This window comes from Hemicordylus capensis, chromosome 5 (assembly GCF_027244095.1).
Source record: "Hemicordylus capensis ecotype Gifberg chromosome 5, rHemCap1.1.pri, whole genome shotgun sequence".
Lineage (NCBI taxonomy): Eukaryota > Metazoa > Chordata > Lepidosauria > Squamata > Cordylidae > Hemicordylus > Hemicordylus capensis.
Window position 1 is genome coordinate 205,214,066 of NC_069661.1, and position 23,781 is coordinate 205,237,846.

Consider the following 23,781-nt stretch of genomic DNA (forward strand, 5'->3'; position numbering starts at 1 on the left):
GCACAGAGGGGAAATGACTTGAGGTTGCCAATTTGAATCCCCACTGGTATGTTTCTCAGCCTATGGGAAACACCTATATCGTGCAGCAGTGATATAGGAAGATGCTGAAAGGCATCATCTCATACTGCTTGTGGTATGGCAATGGTAAACCCCTCCTGTAGTCTACCAAAGACAACCATAGGGCTCTGTGGTCGCCAGGAATTGACACCGACTCGATGGCACACTTTAACTGGTCTGTAGTTTCCGAACTCTACTGGATTCCTAAAACAAGTGCATTAGTTGGCTACTCTCCAACCCTGTACAAAGGATGCTGATTTTAGGGGCGAATGAGAACTTTTGCTGGGAAACCAGCAACTGCACATCTGAATTCTTTAAAAACTCAAGTGTATGCCACACAGACCAGTAGCCTACATCTGAACTAGGAGTTGTGCACGGGGAACACTTCTGCACATGGAGAGGGGTAATTTTTGGCGATTCCCCTTTCTCTCTGTAGCCATCCATGTCTCCCAAAAGTATGTCCAGATGTTCCCACAACCCTCAGAGTAATATTTTTGGGAGGTACAGACAGCTGCAGTGATAACTGAAAATCACTCCTTCCCTCAATGCATGGAAGTGCTCCCCATGGCCAGCTTTTAGTTTGGATGTAGCCCACTGACTTGTTAACTTGTCAATTAGGCCTAAAATGTTATCTTGTTACCTCTATTTTACTCAGTTCTTCATCCCCTCTCAGGAAATAAGTGGTTGAGGCATGGGTAGCTTCCATCCAAAATTTTTAATATTGAAGACTGATACAAATAACTTATTCAATTTTTCTGCAATGTCCCTATCCTCTTTTAGCAATTTGCTTTTGTGTAGCCTCAAATTATCAGTAAGAGTCCATTAAAACTTGTTTTTTGTTTCAAGGAATTTATCTTGGCTTGTTAAATGAAACCCAAATATATTGGGATGATAAGCAGAGTAATAAGTTATGCTACAATAAACATGTTCATTTTTTTTACTGATAGTTTTTAGAGCAGGATATTATTAGATGTTAGAAATAAATACCTGAATATTTACTTGGATCAAGACAAAAAGCTAAAAACGAACAAGGATTGAAGGGCTAATGATATGTACAGGTGGGAAAATTAAACTGAAATAACAAAGTGAGTGCATCTGAGCCGAAGTACTATAATTAGCCACTCTATATTACAGTACTGCAAAATATTAATCTCTAACAATATAACAAGTACAGCAAACAACACAGCTCCAAGTCTTTGTATATATAAGCTCACAATAGTTTTCTTCAAAGAACATCACTGCATTCTATAATAAAAAGTTACAATTTATTTTTAAAAATACAGCCAAAATAGAATTTATACTTCTTCAGGTTTCAAGACATTTACAGTAGGGTTCTTTTTTTTTATACAACAAGACAGTCATTGGGACATTGTGATGCTTACACTAAAACTGAACTATAATTAATGTATACAAAAGTGGAATGAAATGAAGAAACAATTTCCAGGGACAATAGAGAGGCTCTAGATATAACACATGTATCAACACCATTAGGGAGGTGTGCAACGCAACTGACCATTAAGAATTTAAAAACAATTCAGATTGTACCTACAAGATGTACCCAGAAATATATTAAAACTGTGTGTATAACACACACCTACATGCACACACAAGTGTACCTTTTCTTGGGGGGGGGGGCTTTTCACATCATTCATTATTCTTAGGTAACTCATACTGAAATATATAAAAATTACTCTTTCTGTTCAAACAATTTACAAAAACCTAATGCAAATAATACTGAATTTCACATTATAAATGGGCCTTGATCTTCTGATAAAGATTATAACTTGAGAAGTCTCCATTAGAGGCAGTTGTGTTAGTATGATCCATACTTAACATCGGAAATAAAGGTGAAAATAATGACAAAAATTAACACTACATGGGCTATCCTTGATAAAGTAAATGGGTATTTAATGTTGATTCTAAATTAACTTTACTATTGGTAATTAAACAAGGAGCCTTTAATCAATCACCAAATGCCTCCAGAAAAAGACTGAAGATACCTAACAACACACATGCGCGCGCACACACCCACACCCCATGAAAATATAACATTTGTAAAAATGAAGATTCTGTGATCACTGCTATTTAGGAAAACCAGAATACCATTCAGTAACACATATCCCATCATTGGTTTATTAATTCATCTGATTATTGTTTAAAACAACCCTCTTACGAATGGGCCTTGATCGGAAGCCATCTATTTCTGAAGCCATCTCTAGTCTTATCTAATCTATATCATTTGTATTATGAGAACTGAAGACTTATTTAAATCTTGAAGACATGGGACCATTATAGATCCAATTTTATTAACAGTGGTAAAGTGGAGTATGATTGCTCACAAATCTGTGCAGAATGGACCACCTCCATGATTAGTCCATCTGAGTGTTAGGTAGATGTAACCAGCCTTACTAAAATGAGTATAGTTGGCACTAGTATTCTGCATTGCATATGTATATAATATAACAGACCCTAGGTAATAAAAACACAGTGAAAATCTGATGTAATTGGAATACCTATTATACTTAAGTTTGAAGTTATATTACCAGCGGATATAACTCTGAACATGACAGAGTTGCAACTCAGATTGACCCAAATAATGATGGAGTAATGTAATGATTGCTTTGGTGCACTAACAGGACATCAAGACATTTTACAGCTTTCCTGTAATTTCTCTTCAATTTTAACAAACATTTGTTTGTTAAACAAAAAATTAAGTTCTGTTCAAAGCAGTTGAAAGATATCCAAAATGTTGTACTCCATTTATATTAGAAATACGTTGGCTTGTTCAGAATTTCAGTCTTACATCAAACAGACTAATAAATTTCAGAAACAAGATACTGAAAACACAACATGGGGAGAAAGTTAATTTATTTTTTTCTAAAACATCAAGCTGAAATGCCTTAATGAAGTTTCTTCTTCAAAGGCTAATTTTTTACATTTGTTTGAAGTTCAAAAGTGTCACTTCCAGGTATAGCTAAGCTACAAAAATAGGATGAACAATTCTTGATTTTCATTAAGATTCTAAAATAATGTACAAGTTCTTGAAAACCAAATAAAAGGCAAGTCATCCTGTACCACTTGAGATATTCTGCTGTGTTTCTCAAATGCACTGGCAAGGAGAAGTTGCGCCTTATTTAATTCTTCTTGTTATCTCTTGGAGATAGAGTACATTTACATCAATCACCATGATTGCCATGGTATAGAATCTGTGGATCAACTGTGGCCTACATCTGTGGTTTTATACAGCATGACCAATTATTTGAGAGTTGTAGTCTGCAGTCTCCATTCTTAGAATATATGGTATGATGCTGTCAATTTGTACATTTCCAATTAGTCCTGCAAAGAACAGTTCTTCAGTGATAGCAGCACTCATCAGTCGCAGGGCAGGTAATCTGAGAAGTAGCCTTGACAACCTGGAAGACAGATTGAGAAAGAGGATGGAACACTGTTATGCGCAAAAAAAGGGGGGGGGGGAGAGGAGCACCTTATTTCATTAGTAAAAATCTTAGTATAGATTAAAGGTAAAGTGTGCCGTCGGGTCGGTGTTGATCCTGGCGACCACAGTGCCCTGTGGTTGTCTTTGGTAGAATACAGAAGGGGTTTGCCATTGCCTTCTCCCCCGCAGTATGAGATGATGCCTTTCAGCATCTTCCTATATTGCTGCTGCCTGATATAGGTACCAGCGGGATAGGTACCAGTGGCAACCTCATGCTTGCTAGGCAAGTCATTTCCCACTGTGCCATTAGCTGGCTTTAGTATAGATTACCAAGTGCAAATTTAACAGATATTTTAGTGAATTCTGATGATACATCTTATTGTCAAGCTGCAGGCAGACTTAATTAGACATAAGTTATATAGAAAGCTGCCTTAAACCAAGTCAGACCATTGGCCTATCTAGCTCAATACTGTCTACACTGAATGGCAGTGGCTCTCTGGGGTTTCAGATAGTTATTTCCTAGTCCTACATGGCAGTGCTGGGGCTGAATCTAAAACCTCCATGCTAAGCAGATGCACTTCCACTGAGCTGTGGTCCTTCCCTATTCCATCTAGTAATTGTAAAAGCTCTCTCAAACGACGATCACATTTTGATATTCCATGTAAAATGTGCTATGTTGTGTTAAAGTATAGATGTATAGCCCAGGCTTAGCAGCAACAGAATCAATAACTTGCTGCCACGGCTACAGCTCATTTCTGACTCTGGCAGGCAGGCAAGCAAGAAACTCTGCCATTCTTTTTAGGAAATCCTTTTCCTCTTTGTTACTACTACAAATCATTTGCACACACCTTTGCAATTTATTTGGGCTTGAAAAGGCCACAATATACAAATTGGTCTAATCAATCAAATGTATTTGAATCTTTTAATCCAATGCTTTCTCCAATAGCAGACAACCAGATGCTATGGAAAAGTTGAAATGTTTACAAGCACAACACAACAAAGTCAGGATGGACTTTTGCACTGCAGCTGTGCCATATGAAGAACAAGATGCTTAAAGAAACACCACACTGGCTAAGAGGCTAGAATTGGGGGCTGTTTATTCGAGAGAAAACTCAAATGTGTTTCTACCGTCACAACAGGGACAAAGAATGTCTGAACCAAGCAGTGCTGTGTTTATTTTGAATGGAGTATTTCCTTCACCCATTATAGCAGGATGGGGCATTTCTCTTATAGAGACAGGAGACACAGTGTTCAATTAAATCTGAGGGGCACTTGAGATTCTCACCAGCTTGAGCTCCTTGGCTAGAAATACTTGAACAGGTTTTTGATCTGTGCACTGGCATAAGAGAGTGTCATTAGTAGCCTCACACCAATAGGAGACTAGTGGCGGACATCCAGACTAATATACTGAATAGTGCTGCTCAAGAGTGTACTCTAAAGGACTATTACATTTCACTAGACTTCCTCTGGTAAATTTGGTCAGGATGTCAGCTGTATCTGAAACTCTTGCTGAGCAGTGGCATATAGCATTGGGCCATTTGCTCCATTTGTGTGCATGTAGCTCTAGTGATTTCAAACGTCGTACACGTAGCAGGAAGTAAGAATAAACCTTTGCATTAAGTTTATAACCTCATGATGTACTACTCAAATAATCACAAAATTACAAGTAGAAATAAATACTTGCTACTGTTTATCATATATGCAATATCAAAAAAATACAGACATCTCATCCTCTAGGAGGGCTTACAATTTATTCTCACATTTCAAAGTGCATTCTAGACAATTCCCAGATTAATACAGTTCTGAAATTAGTTATACTGATTATACACACCTGTAGGTGTCATCTGGATATACTTTTGTTACATAGTCCTGGAACTCCATATATGCTTTTTCTTGAAATTTTTCAATCTGTACCACATTTTCTAACCCTGGATGATCTAAAAGAAGATTATTATTAGATTTGCTTTGAACAGGGTGCACAATAGTAGGCAATAAAGAAAACACCACAAGACAAATATTTTTTATCACTTTGAATGCAAACAATTGTGCACTTATTATTTATTTATCATTTTTATACTGCCTGATCTATCTATCTACCTATCTATCTATCTAGGCGGAGTACAAAATTTAAAATTTAGAAGTCATAGATTAAAATCAACAAAGCACAAAAAACCCAGCAAAAAATTGATTAAAACAAATTATTAAAATTAATTCTAACTTAAAGCCTGAAAAAACAGGTGAATCTTGAAGATCTTCCTGAAAACAGAAGAAGATGCTCTTATTTCAGCAGGGAATATATTCCAAAGCCTTGGGGCAGCCACAGAAAAAGCCACCGGTCTGGTGTCGCCACCAGACAAGCTGGCGGCAATCAGAGGATCATAACAGGCAGCAGGGTTCATGCCAAAGAAGACGCTCTCTTAAAAACCCTGGGCCCAAGCTGTTAAGGGCTTTATAGGTAATAACCAACACTTTGTATTGCACCCGGAAACATATAGGCAGCCAGTGCAGTTTAAATGTTTGGCCTGGTTTTCCAGGGTTTTAAAACAGTTTAAAATGTTTTAATTGTGAATTGGTTTTATATTGTTCTTACGGTTTTTTATTTTAACAGTTAATTGATTTTAATTGTTTTTATTTTAATGTAAACCACCCTGAGCTAGTTTTGCAAGAGCGGTATAGAAATGAAATGAAATAAATAAGCATCACAGTTTTAAGGTCATTTACCTCCAGAAATGGACGTAGCTATGTATCAGTCAAAGCTGATAAAAAGCACCCCGGGCCACTGTCTCAACCCGAGAAACCAGGGAGAGCTTTGGATCCAAAGCTTATCTCCCGAGAGCCAGGATTATAATGTTTAAAGCAATTTATTAGAATTATTTAAGACAATGATAACCTGCTTTTCTTGTGCTAGATGCAGTTCCGATCAAAACATACTGGGACAACAATATGAACAATGAGCAAGACCACCCGCCCACCCTCATGAATGAGCAGAAAGCAGAAGAGTGTGACAATGTTTCTTCCTGGTGGCAGTCCTTGTGCCTTATGTGATGCTGCTATCTATGGAGGAGCCTTCCAACTGTGGAGGGTGTGTAGTTTTTGAAGATGTGAGGGGCTACTGCTTGTAGGGGAGAGGAATGTAGCAGCTCCCGTGTGTGAACAAAGCATGCACTAGTTTGCATCGTAGCCAACTATCAGTAGATTGCATAAACACAATGCAATCAGAAAATGAGAAGCAGCTCCCAAACCCTTCCAAGATACAGTGGTCCCTCGACTTACGAAGCACTCGACATCCGAAGATTTCGACATACGAACGACAAAAAATACCGGAAGTCGTTGCCGGTTTAGATGCGGCTTCCTCGACCTACGAATTTTTAGATGCGGTTTCCTCGACTTACGAGTGTTTCCGGACCTCCGTGGATGCGCTTTTCGACTTACGAAAATTCCGACCTACGAACGTGCGTTCGGATCGGATTATCTTCGTAAGTTGAGGGACCACTGTACTTAAATTGTACATCTTTATGGAACAAAAAGAAGGAAAGGAACATTGGGTCCTACCTTGTGAAGGGTCCTTTTTCCCTGATCTGGAGATCATCAGTATGGGATCAAGCACTGAGCATGCTCAAGACAAGACCGGAAATTTGCATTGTAGATCCTCCCACCGCTTGGTATCGTCCCCAGTTCCGGGACTGCTGCGAAACGGTGAGGAGGACCTGAAACGCTCTGCCAAGAAACAACTAAAACATGTAAATAACGAGAGGAATACTAGTTGTGTAAGGTAAGGACAGAAGGAAGGAAAGGAAGCGACAGGGAAGACAGATAGGTATAGGAATCTGTAACCCTGGAGATGTACCTCCTCCCAAAAACGAATGAACCCTGAATCTGTATATGGAGGACAATGACATCTGGGAGGGCCTGATGATCTCCAGATCAGGGAAAAAGGACCCTTCACAAGGTAGGACCCAATGTTCCTTTTCCCCCTGTCTGGAGATCATCAGTATGGGACATACCCAAGCCGAGAACTGAATATGTCCCTGAAGGATGGGAGGGAAGGATGCCACACTACCTGTTGCAGGACCCTGCGACCAAAGGCCGCCTGGGACTCCCAAGAACGACGGGATTTTGTAGTGACGAATGAAAGGAGTGATAGAACTCCAGGTGGCGGCTCTACAGATCTCCGCTAGGGGTGTTTGAGAAGAGAAAGCCGCGGAGACAGCGGCACTGCGGGTGGAGTGAGCCGTGATACCTGGAGGTGGAATCAGCCCTAGGGTTTCATAAGCTATTTTAATACATGCCCTGATCCAAGCCGCCAAGGATGATTTGGAAGGTCGATGACCCAGGTTATGAGGAGAGAAGGAGACGAATAGCGCGTTTGATTTCCTAATGCCCTTAGTCTGCTGAACATAGAAGCGCAGGGCGCGCCTAACGTCCAGTTTATGCCAACGTGATTCAGTGGGATGAGCGGGGTTAGGGCAGAACGACAGTAGTATGACCTCCTGAGCACGGTGAAATATGGAGTTAACTTTGGGAAGGAACGTAGGATCCAGGGTCAGCCGAACCTAGTCTTGAAGGAATACGCATAACTCCTTGCGGGCAGAAAGGGCCCCCAGTTCGGAAATCCTTCTAGCTGACGTGATGGCAACTAGAAAAAGCGTCTTGTAGGATAAGAGCTTTAGTGGGATGGATCCCAGAGGCTTGAATGGGGCAGAAGTCAGAGCATTCAGAACCTTGTTGAGGTTCCAAGACGGAAACCGTGGAATGGGAGGTGGAGCCAAGTTCGATGCTCCTTTGAGGAAGCGGAAAATGTGTGGATGAAGAGACTGTGTGCCAGGATCCGAGATTTTTAAAACTGATGCCAGCGCGGACACCTGTCTGCACAAAGTGGAAGGTTTGAGATGTAGCGCCAGACCAGCTTGCAAAAAGTCAAAAATCTCTGGAACCCCTGCCGAAAGAGGGTTAAGACGCTTAGAGCGGGCCCATCTGGAAAAGGCCACCCATGTAGCCTGGTAAATTCATTGAGTAGACGGGCGCCGGGAGGCCAAGATCATGGACAGGACTTGAGAGGAGTAACCCACGGATTTCAGGTTGTCGCGTTCAACATCCATGCGCAGAGCTATAGCCAATCTGGGTCCGGGTGATGGATCGGCCCTTGAAGCAGTAGGTCTCGACGCTGAGGAAGACGCCACGGGGGAGATGCACTGAGGTTGACTAGATCCGTGAACCATGTCCTTCTGGGCCAATGCAGGGCTATTAGGATGACTCTGGCTTGTTCCATGCGGATCTTCCTGACCACCTGAGCGAGAATGGGAGTGGGTGGAAAGGCATAAAGAAGAGCCTTTGGCCATGGAAGAGAAAGGGCGTCTGTTCCTGCAGCGGCTGGTGTGTGGTACCTTGCAAAGAATTTTGGAAATTGAGCGTTGAGGGAAGACGCGAAGAGATCTATCAGAGGAGTGCCGAAGCGCTGCGTTATCTAAGTGAAGACTTGAGGGTGGAGACTCCATTCGGATGGGTCGACCTGGCGCCTGCTCAGCCAATCCGCAATCGTGTTGTCCGTTCCGCTCAGATGCTCCGCTTTGATGGAGAGGATATTCTCCTCCGCCCACTGGAACAGGAGATTCGTCTCTGACATCAGGCCCTTGGAGCGTGTGCCTCCCTGACGGTTTTTTATGCGCCTTGGTGATCGTGTTGTCGGTCCTGAGAAGGACGTGAGACCTCTGGATGTTGTCCTGGAAAGCCAGTAGGGAGAGTCTGGCCGCTCGAAGTTCCAGACGATTGATGCTCCACGAGGATTCCTGGGGGGACCAAAGGCCCTGAACTGGGTGACCCAGACATACTGCTCCCCAGCCGAAGGGGCTGGCGTCGGAGGTAATCAGGATCCTGTCTGGCTCTGTGAAGAGAAGTCCCTTCTGCAAGGCGGGGGAGGCCCACCAGAGGAAGGAGCGGCGAACCTTGCTGGTCAGGGCTACCGCTGTATGGGAACCCGAAGTAATGTGATCCTGGTATGGAAGTAAGAGCCATTGAAGGGGTCTGGAGCGCCATCTGGCCCACGGAACGCATTCCATGGGTGCTGTCATCATCCCCAAGATTTGAGCTAGCAACAATACGTCCGCCGTGTCTGAGTGAAGAAGAGACTGAAGTAGAGTGGTGAGCTTGGTCCTCCTGTCTTCTGGGAGGGAGACCAGGGCAGGAACTGTGTGAAATACCACTCTGAGATGCTGAAGGGATTGAGAGGGGCACAGGTGGCTCTTGTCCCAATTTATCACAAATCCATGGTCCTTGAGACAAGCCAAGGTGGTGTGAACATGGCGTGAGGCAATTTTGAACGAGGGCGCTCTCACGAGTAAATCGTCCAAGTACGGATGGATCCATATGCCCTGGAGGTGTAGGTGTGCCGTCATGGCCACCATAATTTTGGTGGACAGGCCGAATGGTAGAGCACAGTACTGAAAGTGGCGTCCATTGTAGAAGAAATGGAGGTATTTCCTGTGTGTTGGGTGGATGGACACATGAAAGTAGGCCTTGGAGAGGTCGATGGAGGCCAGGAACTTGTTTGGAAGGACGGCCTGTTTAATTGAACGGAGAGATTTCATCCGGAACTTCTGTTTCCTCACAAAGCGGTTGAGGCGCCTCAGATTCAGCACCGCCCATCTGGACCCGTCTTTCTTGGGGACCAAGAATAAAAGCGAGTAAACACCGGAACATTCTTCTGTGCAGGGAACCGGTTCGACCGCCCCTGTGTTGAGGAGGTGTTGAATCGCTTCGAGCATCAGAAGACGTTTTTTGAGGCGTCGTGAAGATGGAGTGGTGAAGAAGGAATCTGGAGGAGGAGACGAGAATTTTATCGCGTAGCCGTGAGTGACGGTGTCTACGACCCATTGGTCTTGAGAAGTGGACTGCCATGTGAGAGCGAAATGTTGCAGTCTGACTCCTATGGGCGGATAGTCATTGTCTTTTGCCAAACTGGTTAGAGGGATTGGGTGACTTGGCGCCTTGCTGTCTAAAGGTGCCCCTGCCCCTGGATCTCCACTGATAACTACTAAAGCCTCTAAAGGAGGGTTGTCTGGAATCTCCCGATCGAGAGGAGGACTGAAACTGAGGTTGTCTGAAGGAACGAAAGGAATAGTTTTGGTTTCGTGGATACCTGCGAAAGTCCCGCTTATTGGTGGGCATGACTTTTTTCTTATCTTTGGAGTCCACTAGGACAGAGTCCAAAGGGGGGCCGAAAAGATTAGTGCCCGAGTAAGGGGAGGCCTGAAGGGCCATCCTAGATTTTGTGTCGACCTGCCAGCCTTTTAACCAGAGGGACCTGCGAAGGGCAACTCCAGAAGCTAAGGAACGAGAGGCATACTGTACACAATCAAGGCTAGAATCTGCCATGAAGGCGGAGGCTTTCGCTAACTTATTCAAACCTTGTCTCAACTGGGTATGACCCGGTGGGACCAGAGCTGCGAGCTGCTTGATCCAGAGGATGGAGGCTCGGGCGAAAATAGAGTTAGAGGTAGCCACCTTAATGACCGTGGCTGATGCCTCGTGGGCCTTTTTAAGAAGAGAATCATTCTTTTTGTCCTCTGTGGTTTTAAGTTGTTCCTGCCCCTCCACATTTAGCAGGGAGCCCGAAACCATTTGGACTACAGGTGGGTCCACCCTAGGGGTAGCTAAGAGATCCGAAACCTCCGCAGATAGATTATAGTGTTTCCTGGGCAGCGTCCCAACGGGCCTGCATGAAGCGGGGTTCTGCCATTCAGCCAACATAACCTGCTTAAATAGCGTAGGGAAAGGCACGGAAACAGAAGCCCCAGAGGAAGAGGGAAAAACCTCCTGGTCAAACTCAGAGGGGGGCACTACATCAGCGGAAGAGACATCCTTAATGGCCCGCTTAGCTTTGGAAAGAATAACATCAAAATCTTGAGAAGAAAACAGGCGAGGTGATATGGAGGGCACAGGGGTGGATTCCTCCTCAGACAATTCGCCTTCTTCCTTGTCTGGGTTCCCTTCCGGTTTGGTGGGGGATTCACTATCTGAAACAGGTTGAACTGGAGGAGCCAGGAGAGTGGGCAGGATAGGGTTGGGAAGGGGGGGGTCCCTCCCCGCCTTTCCTAGGAATCTTTGGTAATGGAAAATCCGACCCTGAGTCGGATGAGGAGAAATGTCTGCGCTCCTTACGTTTGCGGAGCAGATTAGGCGCGAAACGGCCCCTCTCGAAGGGGGGAATGGCCTCCCTGCGTGGGCTAGAGGCCGGTGACGAGGAGGAGAGCCATCCTCCAGTCCTGGGTGCCCGGGAAACAGGAGCCGCCGGCAGAGGGAGGGGAGCGGCAGGAGCCGACAATAAGCCGCTCGGAGGAAGGCTAGGCTAGGTGGGAAGCAAAGGGAGGCATTCATGCACGAAAAAGGCTTTAAGCCAGCCCGCCACATTGGGAGGGAGCTGCGAGATAGGGGCCCCCGTTACAGTACCTGCGTGATCCGGAGCGGAACCTGGGAGGGCAACTGGAGGAGAAGCGGTGCCTTTATCGCTCTCGAGCGGGTGGCTAGAAATGGCGGCCGTGACTTGTGCCGTGAGCGTTGGCGGCGGGGGGAAGCCCGCCCTCTACTGGAATTGCCGGCGATGTGCCTGGAGAGACCGACTCACCCGAAGGGAAGGGTTCACCCTTATTCCGCTTGGCTTTTGGCTCCTTCTGTCGGCGTGAGCGTTTACAGACTGCCTGTAGGAGCAGGCGCTCGCTCAGCCAAACTGATTCGGAAAGCTTCTTTGCTTTTTTGGCCTTATGGCCGTTTTCCTTCCTGTCTTTGCTCGCCTTTTTCTTAGCTGCCTTGCGCGGGGAGAGCAGCTGGGGCGGGGGAGGGGCCGCTGCCGAGGCAGGATAGGCCGTCCCCGAGGTAGAGGGGGTGCCTGAGTCAGGCAAGAGGGGACCCGAGGGCCCCTCTGGCACCGCGGTGCCCTCAGATAGGGAGCCTTGGAGAAGCTCCTCCGCGTGTGCTACCTCCATAAAGCCCACGAGCAGAATGCCAAACAAACAAACAAACAGTAAAAACGAAAGTAGCAAAAAACCAATCAGCCGAATTGAAAATCAGAAACAGAGTTGGTAATTTGGCAAAAAAAGAGACAAACTAAGGTAGTCTCCTTCCCCTCTGGCACACGAGAGTAAAAAAAGAAAGAGCAAACAGATCCTCAGATGCAGAGCGATGTTCTATGCGACCAAACCTTGAGCAAGACAAGACCGGAACTGGGGACGATACCAAGCGGTGGGAGGATCTACAATGCAAATTTCCGGTCTTGTCTTGGGCATGCTCAGTGCTTGATCCCATACTGATGATCTCCAGACAGGGGGAAAAAGTAACTTTGAAACTCAGGCTAGGGAATTCCAGAGCCTTAGAGCAATCAGGGTAACTGACTTGCAGCTGTTGTGATATTCAGCACAGGGACTAGTCTGTTACATTGCATGAAAGCTTAATGCATACCTTAGAGGCAGTAGCCCTATTCAGATGTTATGTCTGTACACTTGCATATGTATATGTGTTAATGACTATACCTGTGTTCATTTAAAAGTGAACCTGGATATAAGCCCCTCAAAAGCATGGTACAGATAGGAAATTTACTGCTGTACCTGTGTTCAACATGTGTGAATAACTGTACCTGCGTACACCGATTATACAAATGTTGAACATAATGTGTAAACAGGACTAATCTCTAAGGTATATAGGTCCCAAACAGTACAAAAGCTTTAAAAGGTAGCTCAGAAGTCCCCGACATCTTGAATAGGGCCCAGAAGCTAACTGCCAACCAGTACAGTTGCCACAAAACTGATGGAATATGTTCATGGTCTGGATAGTGGTTCTAGACATTCATAACTAGTGGGTTCTGCGCCTGCACAGACCAGCTTTGGATGGAATTCGTTAGTTCCTCGCACCAGCTGCAACCACCAGCTGCACGTGACTGCAGTACCCTTCAGTGTCGGTTGAGCATCCCTCTATACAATTTCTTGCTGACTGTCATAGTGATCAGACCTCGGAAACAGTTTGCTCCTCGAAAAACTAAATAAACACTACAAACTTTTTCAAAAAAACTACTGGCATGGACTAAGACATTGGAAGTCACATTATAGTTGTTGATCTCAGATCACAACCGCATGGTGAGGTTTCTTCTTTCTATTAAGAGGTGAACCCTATGCAATAGGTAAGAATTATAAAGAGGCATCTTTGGCCATGGCTGTCACCTACTTATCAAGGAGAAAGACAGGGTCTAGAAGTATCCATGCTGCTCAGACAGGTTGATTACCATCCCATCTATCACAGTAGGATAACTCTCCACCGTCATTTTAGCATATTGATGATAGCAACTTAGATGAACTCATTCAGCAACTTCATATACTGCAGATACTACAAGAAAGCTCACAAACTCTACTAGGAGGCCCTGCACAGGCACAGAACCCATACTTATGAAAGTCAACGGATCACAATCCAGATCCGCTGTCACACAGGTCCAGACACTCCAGGCCATTGTGTTCAATTCTACTGAAAACAATTGTCCAAAGTATAAAAAGCGACCAAGACTTCCAGAATGGAGCTATAGATCTCATCCATCCAATCTTTCACTATACTGAGGAAAGTCTGCTCTTTGAGAGGATGTGAAAATGATGCAATTTGTTCAAAGGCATCAGTGAACACTTCAGAAGATGCTTAACAGGGCTGGCAACACATAGGTTTAAAAGGATTTTAAAAAATTATTTATCCAGATATACTTGGAGTTGCTCTGCTACCACACGTTTGATTATGGTTTGAAGCTAGTGATGTTCTCCCTATACACAGTTTTTCAGAAACTGATGAATCACAGCCTTCTTGAATGAAGGGACTTACTTCTTAAATGAAGTATTTACAATCCTAACCAGCAGCCCAGAAAGTTCAGCAGCATTTGCTTTATCTAACCAAGATGGGTATTAGAGAGCAATATTAGAGTTACCAAAGCATATAGGTCTCTAGAATATTTCCCTGGAATTCTGCATCACCATTTTGACTTTCAATCTGTGATCATCCCAGAGATTTATTCCAACAGCATGTACATCAAAAGAACTGTCTTTTTATTGTTTTCTAACCATTTGTCCCAACACTTCTGGGGTATTCTTTGCTTCTCTTTGACTGATATATTTCCTTCAGACTGGACAGATAAAAAGACATAGTGCTATTTTGGTATATACCTGTAACTATTTACATCAAGCAAATTTACTGCCAATTTTGGCTCTGATGTGCATTGTAGAAGGATGCACTCATGTACGTGCCTCTGGTTAAATACAAAGTGGCAACAGGCGGCCACTAGACCAAAACTTGTTTCCCTTAAGGCAGTGTTCTTTGTAAGGCCCAAGTGCCAGTGGTGGCTCCCATCAAACCCAAGTGTGGTTCTCTGACTAGTTGTTTATTGAGCCTGTGTGAAGTCTTGGGTTTGTTGTCTCTGAACAATTTTCTCAGCAGTAATTAGAACTTTAAAAAACCTTTTTAAAGTTTTACTATTTTAAATAAGTTGTAATTAGAACTTTAGAATTTCAGGACCCTATAATATGGCTGAAATGCTGAATGGCCAGGCCATATACTGCTTGTCTCTGGTTAAGCTTCTTCTGTAATGTACATGCTAATATCTGTCATTTGTGAACTAACTGCATCAGTTTCACATGCTATCTAAGAGCAGGCTTCATTCAATGTAGTGAGAAAAAATGAGAAGGATCTATTTAAGTTAAAGAAGAAACCAGTGAAAATAAAAGGTTTATCATCTGTTGCCATGCATGAATTTACAAAACAAGCAGGTGTCTTTTCAGCAGATCAGAATATTGTGGAAATCAGCATAGGTCTAAAACCAAAAGGCTTCAATTTAAAGTTTTAACATACCAGGACTGAAGAGGACGATTGATTTCAAATAAGCATATTCATAACCATCCAAGCAAAGCTTCACCATACTGTTACAGAACTCCTGCAGTTTGAAGATATGTTCCATCACTAGCTTTCCTCTCTCTGCTGACAGCTTATCTAAGTTAACACAAAACAATACACACTGAATGAGGATTCTCTTACTATATGCCTAATTGGTTTAACAGATTCACATTTCTAAAATGGAGTAACCTTAAATCAAAATGCCTATTATTGCACATTTTTAAAACTAGCCAACTGGATTTTTAGAACTGTACAGGAGGACCTCGATATTTGCAGGAGTCCCATTCCACAGTACAACCGCGGATATGGAAACCATGAAATATTGAGTCATTGTGGCAATGAGGAATTGGGAATTTCTGGCCACCCACAACCCGCTCAGCAAAAGCTGAGTTGGCTTTTGCTTCTGCTCACAGCACAGATCAGGCATGAAAACTGAAGAGCAATTTCATCAGATGCTCCAACTAAAAAGAGATGATGCATTGTCACCTGGTGGGTGTTTCCAAGTCACTCCACTACCCCCTTCCTTCAGAGGAGGGAAATGAAGAAGATCAAACACCCTGAAACTTGTTCAGATGGTGGGAGAGGTAACCCTCTTTAGGGATTGCTCCTCACAGCTGGTAAGATATGCCATTGGCATGCCCATAGGGCTGTGCTCAGGGTTAAGGTAATTTACAAAACAAGCAAACAAAATTAGTTAAATTTTCACTGTCACACAAATTCTTCAAAATATATAATAGATATGTACGTATAGACAAGTTATGGATCTTTTTCATATTCATTCCTCTTTTTTGTTATGTGAGCAATGTTAAAGGACAAGTATTCACCTGTATAATATAAGCTAAGAGGAATTATCTTGTTGGCTTATTTATACTTACATACTTCTTTTTTTAAAACAACCCTACCATTCTGATTCCTGTCTTAAATCCACACAACTTCTAAACTTTCCATATGGGGGCAATTTTTCAAAGCAAATATGACAGCCTGGAGTCCTCCTTATTAAAAGAGCACATTTAAAAAGAAACTCAGTACTTCCACACGATTTCTTTGAGTATGGGCTGTTCTGTGTTTGCACACAAATCACACTCTAAGAAAAATTTTCAATGCATACATAGCATATACTTAGTTTATTATTCGTCACCTCACCACATTTTCTTTTTTAGTTATATTTATCAGATTGTAAGCTTTCAGACAAGGCCATTTTGTATAGTGTCCAATTGAAATAGGCACTTAAAATAAATATAATAGATGAACAAACAACCAATTCAATCTATGTTGTCGTCATCCAAGAAATTGTATATTGTTTGGTACCTTGCAGCAGGAAGGTGACTAATAAATCCCTTTAAGCTAGAAAGATGTGTGTCCCCAAAACTTATAATCTAAATTTAAATTCAGCAGAGAGGGAGACACAGGAGAGGAGCAAATGAAGTCATGGCTAATAGGAACAGTTAGATGTACTATGGATGTAAGTTTTTCACAGCAATCAAAGTGACTGAATCAATCAATGGCAGAGAAAGTTACTGAGCCCCTCTGTACCAATGCTGGACATATCTTACCTTGCTGCAAGCTATTATGAAGGTGATTAACAAATGCAGCCAGTATAGTTGCTACATTCATTACTTGTGAGCACTGTGCAAGTCCAAGTGTAAAAAGTTCATTCCAGCAGGCTTTCACTAGTGATATGCTGTTATCCTGCCTGTTAAAAAGGAATAGAAATGTTAATGAAACTGCAGGTTCAGTTAAGTGCTTTGCAACTACTGGCAACTATTAAGCTCCTTCAATATACACACTAAAGTTTTCTCACTATGAAATAGAAATTCTTGATACACCTAATATGAAAATATGTACTCAGGTTTCCCAATTCTAAAAGAACATGGAAGCTGATGTATGCAGGGCTATCTTTATTTAGTAAGGGTGCCACTTGGTAATGATGTTATTTCCCTGGAAATCTTTAAGCTCCAAATGTTCGATCAACACAGGAACAAAGCACACTGAATTTTGTAAATAAGAGTACAATTAAGTAGCTAGGACTTTTCTGCAATGTCCCTGAAGCATTTTAAAAAAGAAGAGAACAAATTATTCCAATAAAGAATACCCAACATGGAAGAGCTGGCCACTGTATTCATGCTTTTATCACTTCTTGATTAGACTTCTGTAATGCAGTCAACATAGGACTGCTTTTGAAAATGATCTGGAAACGGCAACTAGTGCAGAATGCAGTTGCCCTGTTAGCAGGTATGGATCACTAATCACATATATCACCTATCCTGAAGCATCTGCAGATGATCTTTTGGACCCTTCCCTCTTTATGATTCTAATTCTTTCAACAAGCCTTTGACTAATAAAAATTGGTTTTTATTGTGATTCTGGTTTAAATTGGTTTTTTAAAAAAATTGTAACTGTTTTAATTTGGTTTTAATGCTGGGTTTTTTGTTTGTTTTGTAAACCACCATGAGACGTTGGTGTGGCAGTATAGAAATATAAATAAACTAGCTAGGCCGGGTGCAGAGCATCTGTGGCTCCGCTGCCTGCCTGGCCCGCTTCTCCCCTGCACTTCTCCCCCCCCCTGCTTCTTGCCTGCCTGCTGCCCGTGGCTTCTGGCTACTGGGCCAGCCAGAAAGCCGACCTGCCACATCCTCCCTTCCAATTCCCAGAAGTCAGGCTTCTGCCACCTGCTCCTGGGGCTGGGCTACTGCTGCCTGCTCTTGCCGGCTGGGCTGCTCCCGCCAGCCGGGTGGCCCTCAGCTGGCTGCTGCTCCTGCTGGCCAGGTGGCCCACTGCCTGCTCCTGCTGGCCTAGCCCGCCCACCGCCAGCTGGCATCTCTGTTTTCTCCCCTGTCCCCTCACTAATTGGCAGCTGCTTGCAAACTCTCACAAGAGCTGCCACACATGGGATTAGCGATGGGTATGCCTAGGAGAAATAACTATATAGATGGCTCTTTAAGTAGCTTCTCTGCAACCTCCATATCCTTAATAATCCCTTTCACTCGACCATTAGACAATGAGGGAGTGAAAGGGATTATTAAGGAGGATATGGAGGTTGCAGAGAAGCTAAATGAGTTCTTTGCGTCTGTCTTCATGACAGAGGATACTGAGCATATACCTGTTCCCGAACCAGGCTTTTCTGAGGCTAAAGAACTGAGTCAGATGGAAGTGACAAGAAATGATGTTCTAAACTGTCTGGAAAACGACAGGTTGCTTACCTGTAACTTGGGTTCTTCTAGTGGTCATCTGTGCTCTTACACGAAGGGCATTACGCCTGCGCAGAGACCACATTGGAGCTTCCAAGTTAGAGTTCTTAACTTTTGGCGGTAACCCCGCCTCCTCGGTATATAGGCAGCTGCGCGGGCTTCCCTCTTCAGTCTTCTGAGTCCGCCAATCTGAAAGACTAGCAGAAAAGACATTAGAAGAGGGAAGGATGGGTGGGCGTGTAAGAGCACAGATAACCACTAGAAGAACCCAAGTTACAGGTAAGCAACCTGTCGTTCTTCGATGTGGTCTCTGTGCCACACACACCTGGAGAAGCTGCACCTGTGCCATGCTCACCTGGAGAAGGGATCAGGCGAAGATGGATTGTAACACCGCCCTGCCAAATGCCGTGACTTTTCTGGCTTGGACATCCAGGGCGTAGTGCTGTACAAATGAGTGTTTTGACGCCCATGTAGCCGCCTGGCAGATGACGTCCAAAGGAATGGCTCTGTCAAAGGCAGTGGAAGCCACGACCGCTCTTGTTGAGTGCGCTTTGATGGAGGCCGGGAGAGGCTTCTTGGAAATCTGGTATGCTAGAGAGATGTTGCGAACCACCCATCTGGATATAGTCTGCGTAGAAGCCTGCTTGCCTCTGTTGGGTCCAGAGTGAAGCACGAAGAGAGAGTTGGAGGTGCAGAGCGGAGGTTTGGTCTACATAGAAGGCGAGCGATCTGCGAACGTCGAGTGTGTGGAGACGTCGTTCGGCCTCAGGCGACAGCTCCGAGAAGAATGCAGGTAAGGAGACTGGTTGGGAGCGATGAAATGAAGTGACTACCTTCAGCAGGAAGGCAATGTTTGGCCTAAGGATGACTTTTTCTTTGTAGAGAACCAGGTAAGGCGGGTCAACTCTAAGTGCCCTGAGTTCACTGACCCGCCTGGCAGAGGTGATGGCAGTGAGGAAGGCTATTTTACAGGAAAAGAGGTCGAGAGAAATTGTAGCCATGGGTTCGAAGGGAGGGTACATGAGGGAGGAGAGCACCAAGGTCAGGTCCCAAGCAGGGGCCATGACCGGCGGGTCTGGACAGAGGTGAGTGAGTCCTTTAAGGAAACGCTTGACTGTAGGATGTTGGAACCACGATGGCATAGACGGCGGGGAGTTAGCCACTATGGCTGCGAGATGAACGTGCAAGGAAGGCATCTTAAGTCCAGCCTCCTTAAGGGACAGTAAATATGAACAAACATGTTCTACAGAGACGGAGTGTAAGGGAACTTCCCTGTCCTTTAGAAAGTTCTGAAAGCATGTCAATTTATGGGAATAGGAGGCGACGCTAGCATGTTTACACAAGGCATTGACTATTCTCTGTAGGTTTACGGGCAGGTTGGGACTATGTGCCAAGCCCGTGAGAAAGAGGCACTGTAAATCCGGATGGAGAAGGTGACCCCCTTGCAGGGAGAGGAGGCGAGGTGTGTGCAGCAAGTGGTGGTTGGATAGGTGGAGGAGGCGGGGGAACCCTGGCCTCCTGGGCCACCAAGAGGCAATGAGTATGCAATGTGGGCGGTCCTGGGAGATTTTCTGAAGGACTCAAGGAAGTAGAGGAATTGGAAGGAAGGCGTAGACTAGAAGTCCCGTCCAGTTCATGGCAAACGCGTCCCCCAGAGAGTTGGGTCCGATCCCGGACCTGGAGCAATATAGGTGGCATTGCATATTCGTCTCTGATGCGAAGAGGTCTATTTCTGGGAGGAACCAGCGGTTGAAGAGGGAGCAGAGTGTGGGGGGATGTAGTTGCCATTCATGTGATGTTGTTTGAGTCCTGCTCAGCCTGTCTGCCGTGACGTCGTCCTGGCCCTGAATATGGACCGCCAGGGGGGTGACACTGTGGCTAATGCACCAGAACCACATTTCCATGTCCAGGAACAGGAGGGAGCTGGAGGAGGTGCCGCCTTGCCTGTTCAGGTAAGCTTTGGCGGTAGTATTGTCCGTTTGGACCAGGACGTGGGAGCCCCGTATTAGAGGGAGGAAGGCTTTTAGAGCATTGAAGATGGCTGGCAGCTCGAGGTAATTGATATGGTGGGTGGCTTCGGTTGGGGACCAGATGCCGTGGATGTTGTGATTGTTGGCGTGGGCACCCCAGCCATCTATGGACGCATCCATGTTGAGTAGAAGGGCGTGACGTGGGGGCTGGAAGGGGGAGCCGACGCTGAGGTTGGCAGAGTCCGTCCACCACAGCAGGGCATGTAGGACCCGAGGTGGGATCCTTAGAGTGTTGGTGAGGGAATCCTCGTGTGGAAGGCACACTGAAAGGAACCAGTGTTGAAGAGTCCTGGCATGCAGACGGGCGTGAGGCAGGATGTAAGTGGTGGAAGCCATGTTGCCTAATAGGCGCTGGATTGTTCGTGTTGGCTGACGTCGGTGGTAGAGGAGGTGGGATGACAAGTCCAGGATAGCTTGAATCCTGCGCTGAGGCAAGAAAATTTTTGACTGGATGGAGTCAAAGAGGATCCCCAGAAATTCTATCGTTCTGGAAGGGCTGAGTTTCGACTTTTCGTAATTCACCTGAAGACCCAAGTTGGAAAGGAGGTCTATGACCGTGTGGAGGTCTCTCAGTAGGGACTGCAGGTTGTCGGCTACCACAAACCAGTCGTCAAGGCGTGGAAAAATTTGAATGTTCTGTTGTTGCAGGGCTGCCACCACTGGAGCCATACATTTGGTGAACACCCACAGCACGGATGCCAATCCGAAGGACAGGGCGCATAACTGGTAAGTGGTGTCCGCTATCTGGAAGCGGAGGAAACAACGGTGTTGAGGTCTGATGGTGACAAGATAGTACGCATCTCTGCGGTCTATTGAGATGAACCACTGATTCCTGTGCAGAAGGGAAATGATAGTGGGAATGGTGACCATTCGAAACCTCCGGTAGGTGACATAGGAATTCAGCTCCTGGAGATCCAGGATGGGGCGAAGGGAGCCGTCTGGTTTGGGTACTGTGAAGTATCGGGAGTGGAAACCTGGGGACTGCGAGTTGTGAACCAGTTCTATTGCCGATTTTGTAAGTAGAGAGTCAACTACTGCAAGGAGAGCAGGGGTGGCCGGTGTGGAGAGTGGGGGATTGTATGGTGGGGTGGATGCAAACTCTATAGCATAGCCGACCCTCACGATGGTAAGGGCCCAGGAGTCGGAGGTGATGTTCTCCCAGGTGAAGATGAAGTCTGGTGCCCCACCGGGGAGGGGGTTTTAAGCAGGGTGGATTTGATTTAAATCAAACTGATTTAAATCACAATTTAAATCACGATTTAAATCACTAGCAGGTGGATAAAAATCAAAAAAATCCAATTTAAATTAAAAAATGGATTTTTTTAAATTTAAATTGGATTTTTTAGATTTTTATCCACCCTGCTAGTGATTTAAATCGTGATTTAAATCAGTTTGATTTAAATCAAATCCACCCTGGTTTTAAGTTACTGTCTCTTATTCTGGGGCTGTGACTCCTTAGAGTGTTGCTGCTGCTTGGAGCCGGTAAAGTTGGAGCGCTTTCTGTATGGCTGGTACCTGGCGGAGCGAAAGGACCTGTCCTGTGGTTGGCAGTAATGGTGTTTGGAGGAGTATGGCTATTGCTGCCATTTCTGAGGCTTGTAAGGCCAGGAGGAGGATTGTTGAAACCCCATAGAGCGGGCTGTGTTATGAAGTTTCTGCACTTTCTGAAGTGCATCATCCGTCTTTTCTCCAAACAGGGATGGGCCATCAAAGGGAAGATCTTCCACCCTAGATCTAGCATTGGGTGTAAGGCTGGAGGATCTGAGCCAGGCATGCCGACGAAGAGTGATGGAAGTTGCCATCACCTTACAAGCGCTTTCTGTTAAGTGACAGATTGCGTGGAGTTCCTGTTTCGAGACCTGCGTGGTTTCACGCAGGAAGACTTTAGAAGGGCCCTGCTGTTCCTCAGGCAAATGATCTAAGAAGGGGGCAACGTGGTCTCACAGAAAGGACTGGTATCTGGCGTAGTAGGCCTGATAATTTGTAATTCTGGTCAATAAAGACAAAATCGAATACAAATGCCTGCCAAATGTATCCAGTTTCTTTCCTTCTTTGTCGGGTGGTGTGGAAGAGGTATATCCACGGAACTTAGAGAGTGAGAACTCTACTATGATGGAATCAGTGGAAGGGTGCTGCTTCAGAAAGGAGTTGTCCTGGTCAGCAGAAGTGTGTACCTTATAGAAAGAATTGAGTTTCTTCAATGTCTGGGGCAGGGAGGAGGGTTTTGACCAAGAGGCCTTGGTGACCTTGAGGATGGACAGGTTCAATGGAAGCGATACCAATGGACGGGCATCGTCTTCAATCAATTGGAAAAAGGGGTCCGGCTCGGATTTATCTTCTTGGGAAAGTTGAACACCCAGGGAGGTCGCCATATGGGAGACAAAGTCAGTGTATATTCAGAAATCTTCCAATGGAGAGCTAGGCCTAGGTTCCATTGTAAGTGTAGGGGGCGAAGAGCCCAACGATATCCTGCCTGAAATCAAGGACTCTGGTCGCTCTTCATCCAAAGACAAATCCAAGGAGTCCTCAAGACCAGAGGAAGAAGGGGTTGGATTCGAAGCCGAGTAGGAGGGGTCTAGAATCTGGGGTGATCATAGACATGGCCGCCTGCATGGGAGAACTTCTCGGTGGAACCCGCGGCAGTAGCAGAGACATGGTTCAGGGTGGAGGCGGAGGAGGAAGGTTTGTTGTCTCCGAGCATGGATTCAGTATCGAAGCCAGTACCGAGGTCAACAGCTAGGGTGAGGCAGAACGCTGAAGTGGTGGTTCCGTAGCAGCCGAGGCTCGGTGGTGTTGGTGAACCTCTTGGTGGGCATAAAAATAGTCCACCTCTTCCTCAACTTGATGGGTATAGTGCTCGTCGAGGGCAGCTTCAAGTTCTTGATTGGATCATCGACAGGGCTGTTCTGGGGGAAGTTCCTCAGGTTCAGAATCCCACTCGGATTCGTATATGGGATCGTGGGGACTAGATGCATAGACCACCTCAGCATCCAGAATGGTCTCTGTCTGGAGTGTACGGGATAGGTGTTCGGTATCATACGTCGATCTATGCTTTTTCTTAGGAGGCTCTGTAGACACATGATGGGACTTCTTTCTCTTTTTCTTCTTAGCAGATTGGACATAGCATGGTTCAATGAGTGCCGCTGTCGAGATTGACATTGCC

The 23,781-nt window shown here is 45.0% G+C and overlaps 1 protein-coding gene across 4 annotated transcripts in view; it reads right to left on the bottom strand.

The window, feature by feature from the left end:
- Nucleotides 1-753: 753 nt before the first annotated feature.
- The window catches only part of NR2C1 (nuclear receptor subfamily 2 group C member 1), an 83,218-nt gene continuing 60,190 nt past the window's right edge, over nucleotides 754-23,781 (bottom strand). For all 4 annotated transcript variants that reach the window (XM_053252055.1, XM_053252052.1, XM_053252053.1 and 1 more), the window contains 4 exons: nucleotides 16,954-17,093; nucleotides 15,359-15,496; nucleotides 5,325-5,430; nucleotides 754-3,470 (listed from right to left, as the gene is read on the bottom strand). In XM_053252055.1, the coding sequence (XP_053108030.1) occupies nucleotides 3,296-3,470; nucleotides 5,325-5,430; nucleotides 15,359-15,496; nucleotides 16,954-17,093 (559 nt within the window). In that variant the 3' untranslated portion in view covers nucleotides 754-3,295. The remainder of the gene's footprint in view (nucleotides 3,471-5,324; nucleotides 5,431-15,358; nucleotides 15,497-16,953; nucleotides 17,094-23,781) is intronic.